We start from the raw sequence: 12,548 nt of genomic DNA on the forward strand, positions 1-12,548 counted from the left end.
CAGGAAATAAAACTCAAGTAGGCCAAGAAGCACCCATGCAGAACTGATACCTCTTGTGCAGTGTTGAAACTCTGTACATCTGGAACAGTGAGATCTTTGACTTCACACAGTCTGAAGAAAAGCCCCATGAATAACCTGGGGCTATTTGTGGTCTAGTACCTCAAGCAGACAGAAATGGAAAAAAACTATGGCTTGAAACTATTAAAAATTTGTAAGCATAATTTTGCTTACTATCTTAAATAACTGAGATATGAAAAGCTTATACTCTGTAACTATTAGTAGCTAGTATCAGTACTGGAATTGTTCAAAAAGTCTCATCCACATTTGCTTAAAAACAACAAAATCTTATGGATTGCCAAGACAAATTAAAAGAAAAGTTCTTTCATTTAACTCCTATAAAGATACCTAACCTACCACAGGTTTTAAAAGATGCGGATACCTAAACATCACTATGAATTTTAAAGTGTCTTTCTGTAGAAACTTTTTTTTTTTTTTAAACATGAGCAGTTCAGCTAATTAGACCTCTGTATAATAGTAGTGGCTTGAAAATTTTTAATTTAATTAATCGGGCTACTCTGTGAGTATGAGAAATTTACTAACACTATTTTTTTGTTAAATTAGAGCTTTGTCTGCTTGGTGTAAATTTATTAAATGTGTATCATGCTTCCAATTTAAAACTTCCTTTTCAATGAAGCATCCAAATCTAGCAGCTTGTTTTCACGTAATGTAGAAGCATCCAGTTATGAACTGGATATGAAAGTGTCAATCTGAATATCCAAATGTGTCGTATCTCAGTAAAAGGAAATCAAACGTACATATGTGGACTCTGTAAGAAAGCCAAACACCACAAAATAATATAAGCATTTTAAATCAATCCTTGCAAAAAAACTCACCATTCAAGGGATTTTTTTTTAGTGTCTTTTCCCATAAGATTCTGGCTTGCAGCATGGAACATGGCTTATTGTACATGGGCAGAAAGAACGGAGAAGAGGCCTTCCTTGCTCTGCTCCAGCAATGAACAGAAAGTAAGGGAAAAGTTATCCTCATAACTTTTTCCTAGTGAACACAGAGTTCATAAAAGTCACCACTCTTCAAGGGGTTATCAGCTTGTACACGTATCACAGACCTTCAGACAGACTTTAAAACAGCTTTAGAATTCTCGCTTTCTAATAAAGGCAGTAAAATCAGGGAGACAGTGGTATTTCCAGAGCAAATGAGCATCACAGACATGAAAACAGTACAGATCTTAGTCTCCTGATCGGTGTTGAAACACCAGTTATACTGAAATTATATGTATGCCATTTAATTCCCAGTAGATACCATGTAACTTCAGTACAGAGATTTTGTAATAAAAACCTGCAAGACAAAAACTTGCATGGCATTGTTTTCCTTCTTGTTTGTGTGAGTGATTTATCTAATATGTGATTATAAACTGAAATGTTCAAGATTTCTTTCAATAAATACTACTTCTTATACAGGGAAATAATAAGACTTTAACAAATTAAAGTCTGATACCTACATACATCATTCTAGAAACACCTTGAAAAAAAATGAACATAAATCACAGAGACAATTACAAAACAGCTGAACAGAATAAATAAGGTGTAAGCATGCTCTATTTCAAACAAGAAAAGATGTTATTTTTTATTTTGTTCTTGGTAAAGTAGCATATTTCAACCAGATTACAACAAAATTACCACAGGATATTTAAAAAAAAAATACAAGAAAGTATTTAGAAAATTTTATATATGTACACATTTGCTTAAAAAGTCTATAATGTAAACATTAGCATAAACAAGTTAAAATAATATTACAAACAGTTTATTAATACTTATGTGAATGCTGTACATATATACGCTTCAGAATTAATACTATCTTTCCTACAATTTAACAGGAACAACAGCCCTCCCCTCCTGCCCCTCAGTCGAAAGGGAAATCCAGCTTCTTCAGTTGCCAACAGGTTTGGTCCCCCACACAAGATACTTATTTATCTCACTGTTAAGTAAGAAAGAAAGTGCAGCCTTTCAGAATTAGATTTTCAACCACATTTACATTTCTATAATTTTTAGCTTCTTAAATATTAATAATCCACTCAAAAAAACAACTACCACAGTTTAACTTCTGTCATGGCATGGACATTATTTCTGAAATCTTGTTAAAGAAACTGATTCCCCTACATGGAATTGCAATACATTTGTTTTGATGCAACAAAAAAAATATTTTTTTTAAGTCCAGATATTTGCAGCGATTTGTAAATCTGGAAAATTCATTTCTCTCTAAACATTTCAGTGCTGTTTTCTAGTATAAATTCATGCCCTTATTAACCAAAACCTAATCCATTATTATTAATTAGAAGTATGTCCTGATTATTTTTAAAAAGAAATTTTATAAATAATCTAAGTTATCTGTAACTGGACCATAAAAGCACAGTTAGTGCAGAATAAGAAATAAATGAAATGTACAATGTCAGACCACTGTGTAGAACAAGTGTTTTATCTTCCATTCAATATGTGAAATACAAAGCAGGTTAACTGACCTTTTTTAAACATATTCTATATTTCATATATTAAAGTTATTCTTTCAATACACAATGCTAAGAAACTACTGAAATGACTACATAATCATCAAATTAATATTCCATGTGATGCAGGGTGCTGACTGAAATATCCTAACCTACAGAAACTGAAGGAGAGAAATTCTTTACTTTCTTGAGTTGTTTAACCACTTTTCCAGAAGTGACTCAAGCTCTAATACAGAAGTATTATTATTGTTTCCTGGGAGAAAATTGTTTTCTCATGTTAAACATGTTTATTTTCATATATACTGGAGTTCCAGCTAGAAGAGCACAGTGCTGCTATCAAGATTTGCAAGGGTGTATAGGAGCAGAATTTGTTGAAAAAGTATTTTTCTTTCTTTTAAATGGCTGTCCCACAGGTTTCTCATAGTAATTTCAAGCAGGTAACTATTTCTACCCACAGGTATATATTATCTGTCCTCAGAATTACAAGATATTAGATGAAAAATGTTTTAGGCTGGGAGTTGGGGGGTCTGAACCTTTAAAATGGCATGAAACTTAGAGCAGAACCGAGATCCCTGTGTGGTTTGATGCAAAAAGAATGACATCCATATCTGAAAGTACTAATAACTGATTCTGTTAACAAAGTATCACAATCATATTCTTAAATCATTAATATGTCCTGACAGACAGTATCATTAGTTCACTTGGGGTTCACTGAGTCTCATTTATTATTAGCTTACTGCTCTGAGTCAGTCAACCCCATTTGTTAGTAGGTTCTTCTTAATTAATTTGACAGCTACCACACAGATCTTGTTCTATACAATAAAACATAACAAAAACAGTGCACCTTAGCAGTAGGTCACAATTTTGAGCCAGTGATCTTTAATACCATTATGTCCTTTCTCTAAATACTTGTATTAATCCAATCATGATGGTTTATGACTTCCAGTAGATTCTGTAAGATAGTATAATTTGATTACAACTACCACATCAACAATATATTCCATAATAAACACTGGCTTTGAAATTATTAGTCTTCCTACGAGTATGTGACTTAATGGACATATCAGTTTAAGCCTTTATAACTATGTCAATATCCTGCCTCATATAAACCTTGCAAATTTATTATTATTATTATTATTGAGCAACTTGATTTAATGCAAAAGCTAAGTCGATACAATGCATTCTCTATAATGAATGACAGAATCTCTAAATAAATGAGGTTCTGAAAAAACATAGTCAATATGTAATGAATACTGATAGACAATCACATCTGCAAAAGATGGAAGAGTCTTGCCTCCCTGTGTTTCTTAGGAAATTGTTCATTTTGCATGTGATTTGAGAACAACATAAAAATAAAAGTAGTGCCACTTATTTTTACAATTTATTTTGAATAGTCACTGAAGGTTCCAGATGAGCAGCCCTAGAGACCTACTACATCTAAAGATAAAACAGGAATGAAATGGGAACGATATTACAAATTCCTCTACACTGCCTATACCAGGCCATAGCCCGAAGCTTGCAGGAAGAACCCCAGGGACCAGCCTGTCCCGAGTCCTCTATTCTGTGACTACAGTGCTGTTCAAAGTAGCCAACAAGAACTGGTTGAACCCACCAACTCATTGCCCACCAGCCACTGACCACATATAAGGGTTTAACAGCTATTGGTCAGTACCAAAGGAAATCAGATTTGTACAAAAATTGTAACTACATGCATGGAATTAGGTGACACAGGATAAACTGATAAAATCATCCAATTGATAGAATCATTGTTACACTTACAGGTATTTTATAAGAATAATATAACCATTTTGGATTCTTAATACCAGTTGGTCAACCTTCTTCAGCAGTCTTTGCCGATTCTGGTAAATAAACAGAAGAAGTGGGATTTGTGACAGATATGTACAATTCTCTCAAAGACATGGCATTTTAGAATGTCTTGAGGTGCTAAGAATTTGGGCGTTCACATCACTAGGTATCTACTTGCAGTCATGCAAGTACCTCACTGACCTTCAAAATAACCAGGTGTATAAAGTGGGAAAGCTATCTTGTGAAGAAAGGCTTTCATTTAATTATTTTCTGAGATTTTAGAGAAACCACAGATGAGCTTTAAATGGATTAGTAACGCACCCATTATGGTATCTTGTATCACAAAGCAAACGTTGTTTGCAGACTGTAATCTTAGGAGCTGATACACAATTCAGCTAAAGTTAATATAGAACAATTTGTACATAGTAAACAAGTTCAGTATTTTTATGTGATCTACATAAATACATTAAAAATTACAAGCAAAATAATCAGGAATGAAATAATTTTAAGAGCCAAATGTAGATACAAAAGAATTCCTTCTAAACAACTGAAAAAAATTAAATATAAGCCTGCACTAAATGAGATTTCTTACCATTTGCAACTTTCTAAATAAGTACTCTGTGAATTATTTCCTGAAAATAAATACAGCTTCATGTGACAGATACATCACAAAGGTTTCCACACAGTGTTTTCTTTCAGATTTACTCACAATTCAATGTTAATAGAAGTGTGTCACATTTCTACTAACCAAGTCTCCACTTTCTGAAAAATTAATTTAGAATTGTTTCAAAGGAGGACCATCATAATAGCTACTTTCCTTTCCAATGATCTAAACTATCAGCAGTGTATCAGACTGAAGGGTTTGGAGAAGCGTTAGCTGACAAGCTACTCGCTTTCCTTTCTTCTTAAATAAATGTCCCACTGTAGTTTACACAGAACATGAACAGTAATTCAACTTCTAATAAAAACAAATTAGCTAGCTCCCAGGCTGGCCTTTTGGATTTTCTATTTATCTATCTATTTATTTTGTAACTGAGATCTCTTACTGACTGAAAAATATTGTTTCATTTCCGCGACATGATTTTACTTTGTCGTATTTCATCTACTGAAATTTCTGACCTGAAGAGTGAATTCCACTCCTCTTTGCCACATTTTGCTATTCAGTGCAATCTATAAACTACGTATTTCGATGGCAGGAATCCAGCATTTGGGGCTTGTAGTCAGGCACCAGCCCTCTGATGCCACTCACTGTGTGTAATGAACCCCTACTCACTCAAGAAGTGCCACTGAAAATGACTGCACCACTTACCTGACTAAACAATACAGGTTTGAAGAACAGAAGTTCCAGTTTGGTAGAACTTTAGTAAAGCACTGAGGTAAAAAATCTGTAATTAATCATCAGCTTGTTTCTTCTGCAGAGTAATATCAGCTTTCAATATCTACTGACGTGAGAATTTAATATAACGAATGGATAATAAAATGACAAGATACATCAATTTAAGGAACATTATCCAAAAAACTTCTGAGAAGAAAGATGTTCTTACACAAAGGAAAACCAGAATACAACTGATAGAAAATTTGAATGTACACTGCTTAAACTTAATGAAGAGAAGAAGATAGCTAACATATTAACTGCCTACGGCAGTGCAGTTAATGGATACTGAACTGGATTCCAGTTAATCCATGTCAGGACTTCCATCACTTGTAATAATTCTTGTCCATTTTTTTAGTTACTCTTACAGTAGTACCATTACAAACTACTTTTTGATAAGAGGTGATGGGTAACAGGCACTTTCATTACAGGCAATTTTTAAGTATCACCATGTGAAGGGTTTTACAAAATCAGAGTAAGAATTCCACACTGCGCTGTTAATGATGGACTGTTCTGTAACATCAGCAACAAATTAATAACAAAATATAACCCAAGACTTGAAAACACTATTTTGTACCATGCTAATTTTGTGTATCTTTGTGGTGGTTTGTAGAAATCAATAATAGTGCACCCAGCCTTACGGCAAGACTGAAATGTCACTAAAAAATTATTACATTCTCTGATTTTAAAGAATTACTTCCCACAAATGAAAGCTATTGAGAATATCTAACTAGAAATGTACAAAAGCTATTTTTCCACTTGTAATGTTTTTCCCTTGTCATGTACTTAATCAAGTTTTTTAAAAACCTTTTTGTGTGTCAGAGGTTTACAATAAAAAAAAACCCCAGTCTTTCTATTTACAAAAGGTAATAAATTAGTGAGGTTGTTTTAAGCACAAGACATATTAAGTAGTGATAATCGTAACTGTTCTTCTAAGGAAAAAAAAATTGTCTTGACATGATAACCAAGTCTCTCTAGAACAGAAAAATGTACCTTTAGAAAGGGAGACAACACAATACAAACAAGGAATTCATAGTAACAGAAGAACCTCGGAAGAACAAAGGAGGGTATGTGCAATGCAGCTTTACAAAACAAAGAAAATGCCTATCAGTTTGCTGAGCCCTCGTGAAGAGCCCTCATATTCTTTTGAGAAAGTCATTACTGCCTTCCACAGTTAATCAGGATATGACCCTTAGTAATGAATGTCTCCTTTCACAATTTAAGTTGATGCAGCTGTAGTCTCTTCAGGAGCTTAAATTATAAATATAGGATAGGAAGGAATCACAGAACAACTTAAAGTACGTGGTGCTAGTATTCACAGTTATGAAAAAGTGTCAAAGATCACCACTCTGAGGCTCCAGGCTTCGTGGCTCTCTTTGATGGCTGCGAGATAGTTTGGGGAAGCGTGTAGTCACTCTCGAGCGATTGCTTTTGCTTACTGTTTCTCCAGAAGGTGGAATATCACTAGGAAGACAAGAAATAAAGACAGAAGTAGCTAGTTTATGTTATATGTAAATTATTCTGTAGTTATTCCAAACATGAAAAAAGCAGATGTTATGAGAGCCTGGCACATGACTGCAAAGTACAGCACACATCTTCAACTACATAGAACTGCATTCTTTCTACTGGTATCTCAAGTGTGAATTACAAAATGGGCTCTTTCAAAAATGAGAACTAGTAGAATTTTCAATACTTTATGGAAGATTGCAAATTACAGGATAAAAGCATATCTCTATGAATTGCAGTTCAGAAATGGTGGGAAAAGCATTTTGAAGTGATAAAAGTACAAGCAAAATAGACAAGAGCTTGCATGATGCTCTACTTAACAATCCTCTAATTATGGATGGATGTATCATTACGTGATGAAGTACATATTAGTAATACATCCCTGTTGGGAATTCTTCAGTCTCTTCTGACCCACAACAGACTAGTCTTACATAAATGAGCCTTTTGGAAAAGACTCCAAGAAGATGTACATCAAGTTCAAAAACAAGCAGTAACAGAAAATTCCAGCTTACCTAGGTGATACTCAGAGGCTATAGACTCCTCGGAAAACTACAGTATAAAGGGATAGCGTTGTACTTTTGCCATTCTTTTAGAGGACTCCACGTGGTTTTTAATTATACTGCTTACATACAGATCAAGAAATAAAACTAAATTTTGCATTTTGCAACTCAGCTAGGCAATAAAATTACACAGTGTACAAAGCCAAGCTTATTTTTATAAGTTAAAAAACCCAACCTTACAACACCTATCTTCAGAGTCCATTAACAAGTCCATAAGGGAGGAATTGCTCATCTGCAGTTCTTGCCAGATTAAACAATGACAGCTATATTTTAAAACAATCACTGAATTTACTCTGTGTAGTTCCCTTTTTCCCGCAGAGTGACCTTCCTCACAGGTCAGACAGCCCTTCAAAAGCCATAGGCACACTCAAGGCTCCACTCGAGCATTTTGAGCACCCACATGGGAGAGATCTTAGCAAAGCAAAAGCCTTTAACAAGTCCTGGGACTGAGTGGAAAATTCACTTGTAGGAAGCAGAGCACTTCTGCAAGATAAGGCAGCTGTATCACTGGTAGCCATTAGCTTTTTAACTACAATGCACACATTGGCTGTTACTCACTAAAACAATAATAAAAAAACAGTATAGAAAAAATGTGCCCAATTCAGATGCTGAACATTAACAGAAAATAAAATTATCATTTTTTAATGGCAGTGTATTTTACTTGTCTAGATTTCTGAGCAGAAAAGTCTAAAATAACCTTAGTTAAAATAATAAAGGATTATTCTAAATTAAGATTCACTGCACTCCTATTGTAGTATTTAGTTTTCCTAGGTAACTAGAGTCCTTCACATGAAAAAAATTGCATAAAATACCTGTGGTATACATCATCCTCTTCTTTAATAATAAGATTAACAAGTTAGATATTTAATTCCTTATTTTTCTTGCCACTAAAATAAAAACTCTAAAAATTAATTTTGAATATGTTATTAATTCTTGGTAGCCAAGGATAATTGGACTTCCAACCCTGCTCCTGTGTTTTCTTATTTTGAAACTCAGCAATGCTATCTAAGTTGCTATAGAGAATTCTGATCATGTGAATCCAATTTCAGCTGTGCTCATTAGCATGGATTTCAGTTAGTAACAGGAATATTATTACTCATTATTTTTATACTATTTATAAAATGGCAGTGATGCAGTGTTGATACTCTAATGCTTGTAAAATAGCGCATGGGATAGTGGCTTCAGAGGGTTGCGAGTCTGTGTTAAAATATGTATCTTTCAGAACATGTAAACATAAATCATCTAAGTATCAAATATACAATGGAATAAAATTAAATTTTCACCTCATTGGGCTTTTCTCAATCTAAAATAGGTTAATTTACCAGCATGGTGGCCACTGTTGATAGTACTTTAGCTTTATCAGGGAGACAGACGGCTGCTTTACAGATACACAGTAGTTTACACTGCAGAAGAAAGCACAGTGTTATGTGCAATTACTCTAATTTGGTGATTGCTTTATTGAAAGTACATTTTAATACACAAGCTCCTCCTGCTGGCATGTCCACAAAATGACATTACTGTCAGCCCAATGGGAAGTCACTCTTTCTCTTCTGGAGGAAAAATGGCATTCAAGGAAAAAAGTGCAAAAGCTGCAAAATGAATTCCCCTAAAACGAAGAGATAGCAATTAATATCAGTCTGCCCTGATAGGCATGGCTAAGGTAATAAGATCATCTTAGGATAATTACATGAACACCAATGTCTGTGAATGAAGGACAAATATTGCAAGTAATTCTGCTAATTTAAATGATGCTACTCCAGAACGAGATATATCTAATAACCAAATTAGAGATAATTTGTCTTAAATGTCTTAGCTAATTTTTATAATGACAATCCAAATTCTAAGACAAATCATTATGTTATGTAGGTTTACAGAAATCAGTTTACATCTGAGGAATTAGATCTTCATGCATCCAGCATGAAAAAGGAAACTGGAGCTGAAACTGAATTGATCAACTTCCATGGAAACAGTTGTTGTATAGGGAAAAAAGTTTAGAGTATTAAAAAAAGTCATACATGTAAAAGTATCTATCTTAAGCCCCTTTCCATCCTCCCTCCTCCAAAACCTGATGAGAAAACTTGCGATCTCACTTGTGTCTTTCAGCTCTTGCTTTTTACTCTACAGTTAAAATGGTGACTTTCCAATAACACCCAGAAAGTTTAACCACTACATTTGGGAAAAATACCACACCCCCCCACACCCACACCCCCCCCCCAAATGCACAGTAATCAAGTAGGAGGAAAAGATTAATCTCCTACCTCTTCTGTCTCTTGTTACTAGATTTAATAATTTAGTTCTGGCCTTGAGGTCAAATGATACTTACAGTGACCCTGGCACTAAAGAAGACACCTTTTTAAACCTAATGACAGTTCAACAGGTCAGATATTCCATGAACTCTTGGGCAGAGGTATGAAGACCTTAAAATGATCCTGTCAGTATTTCTGGCAAATGCACATGAAGATGAAATGGAGAAACTTGTTCTGAATCTATTTTTGCCAATCTATGTTTGGGATTGAGGAGGAAGGAATAAGCATACCTACGTGCAATGTTTGCACATCCTCTCATTTGACTCATTCAGCAAAAACAGTCTCTAGGCTAGTTTTTGGGGGTTGAGTTAGGGTTCACCTACAGTTGATAGTTTTACTCTGATTAAAATACAGATTTAAAATATGTAAATCTAAACCAGGGAGTAGCTAGTCAAGAATAACTCTTCCAGAACAGCTACCCCCAGTCCCTGTGGTAAGCACTTACTCTTGAAGTCTACATCTGTCTGAGTTACCCCTGTTCAGTTTTAATACAACATTCTTCTTTCAATTCCGTTACCTTTTTAGCCACTGAAGTCTTAACAGGGTTTAATTTTCTAGGCTGAGTCTGGCAGGCAGCCGGATGCTTGCCAGGTATTACTGTGTTCAGCAGTGGAATGTCCAAGTGCTTTTTTACATTCTCACCTTGTCCCATTCTGAAGAAAAAAGCAACCTGCTGAGGCAATCAATTCCCTCTTCCCACCAGGTCATTGTTTAGCTTTTAAGCATTCCCGATTGATCTGCCCAGTGTTTGTTTGGATACCAATTCAGTTTCATCGATTTTGTCTTGGTGTCAAGTTCTGCCTGAGGTGCATCTATAGAAAATAGCTTAAAATAACTGGTCTTTTTAATCAGCTTCTAGTTTATTCATAACTTTCATTTATTGCTCTCTGTGTATCAAAATGTGAACCACATTTTGTGTGTTTTTCTTTACATACTTAGCATATGGAACTGCAGTATTCTCTTAGCTGATGCTGTGAATATTTACATGAAGAAATTTAATTCCCATCTCATTGTCTACTCTTCAGGATAAAATTAGAGAGAGAAGTTTCTTATAAAAATAGTATAACAAGTCTGCAATTGGAAATACTTTCATACCAGCCAGAGACTGGAGAACAGAAGTAATAAGCACATCTTGAGAGTATAGCAAAGCTCAGGATAAGGTATTTCATATCTACCTACCTACCTATCTCTCACATGTAAATGCATCTCTGGAGACATGATTGTAATTTTGCTTGAGTTGTATTAAACATGCCTCATGAAGAAAGGCATTGGGTGGCAGATAAATTTCGTGACTTTTTTGCCAGTTTCTTGTGTTATTAATATTTTTGTTTGTCATTACAATAATCTAATTCCTGGTTATAACCCCAGTATTTAATGTGGTAAACTGGATTCAGGCAGGCAGCCTCCTCAAAAAAATAGTATTAAACAATGCCTATACTATATTAAGAGATCCTTATTAGACAAATGAGAACTAATTCTGACTTGCCAAAACAACATACCTCAGCACCTTCTGCTAATCAAAATCAGCTAAAACACCTGTTTAGTGGCATTATTAATTAAGACTCTGACTTCTTCAAATCATTTTATATACTCTAGTAACTCCTGCTTTGCAGTGATCTGGGTAAAATCCTTGTTTCTAGTTGCTGAAGTGTAAGAATAATTGCAGCCACATTCCTGCCATCACTCCCAATTTTTTAGAAATTAAATATAATTATTAATAAGAAACAGCGATCTCCATCCATTAATATAAATGACTGAGTTGGGATGTTTAAATAGTCAGCTATTAACAGAAGAGACAGAAAGATATGGGTAAGATAATCCTCTACAGTACACTTCAACATTGAAATCCTGCAGATACTATTAGAGCAAAGTTGTCAGGTTAAAAACTGAATAATCATGTCCTATCAAAATTAGATCTGAATTGATCAAGACATGAAAAGCATTAATTCTAATATTCTATCCAACTGTTTGATCAATATACAGCTCCTTCTACTCCCACATACATACTTCTACAGAACACAGTATTCATAATGATGTATTCAATCTCTTCTTGCTGTGAAATAATTACAAACACATAATCACGCTTCCATTTGTTATAACTTGAATGATCCTAACTCGAACATTCTCATGCTACAAATCAGTTCACTACCAGCATGAAGATTGTCTTCACAAACATCATCTGCATTGATATTTGAATTTTTCTGTAAACCATGACACCATACGTAATTCTGATGATCAGATCTTTTAATTCTTCCGCTAACTTTACTTTGAAGTTGGCATAACAAGATGGTTACTGTACAGTAAATGTTTAGCATCCATTAGTTATATCTATAAAATGAATAAAACCTGTGATTAATTTTGGATGAAATACATTTTCATTGAGGAAATGCTCAGAACCCTGTAAAAATGACCTTTCATTAGTTTACGTCTGAGCAATACTTTTACCTAGAGTCTCGTTCCTTGGCTTTCTAATGCAT

The 12,548-nt window shown here is 34.4% G+C and overlaps 1 protein-coding gene across 3 annotated transcripts in view; it reads right to left on the bottom strand.

Annotated features, from left to right (window-relative positions):
• Window positions 1–1,614: 1,614 nt before the first annotated feature.
• Window positions 1,615–12,548, bottom strand: part of SNX29 (sorting nexin 29) — a 144,644-nt gene continuing 133,710 nt past the window's right edge. For 2 of the 3 annotated variants that reach the window (XM_069809977.1, XM_069809981.1), the window contains one exon: window positions 1,615–7,163. In XM_069809977.1, the coding sequence (XP_069666078.1) occupies window positions 7,034–7,163 (130 nt within the window). In that variant the 3' untranslated portion in view covers window positions 1,615–7,033. The remainder of the gene's footprint in view (window positions 7,164–12,548) is intronic. The other variant, XR_011329307.1, reaches the window with a different exon arrangement.

Source organism: Haliaeetus albicilla, chromosome 22 (assembly GCF_947461875.1).
Source record: "Haliaeetus albicilla chromosome 22, bHalAlb1.1, whole genome shotgun sequence".
NCBI classification, from domain to species: domain Eukaryota; kingdom Metazoa; phylum Chordata; class Aves; order Accipitriformes; family Accipitridae; genus Haliaeetus; species Haliaeetus albicilla.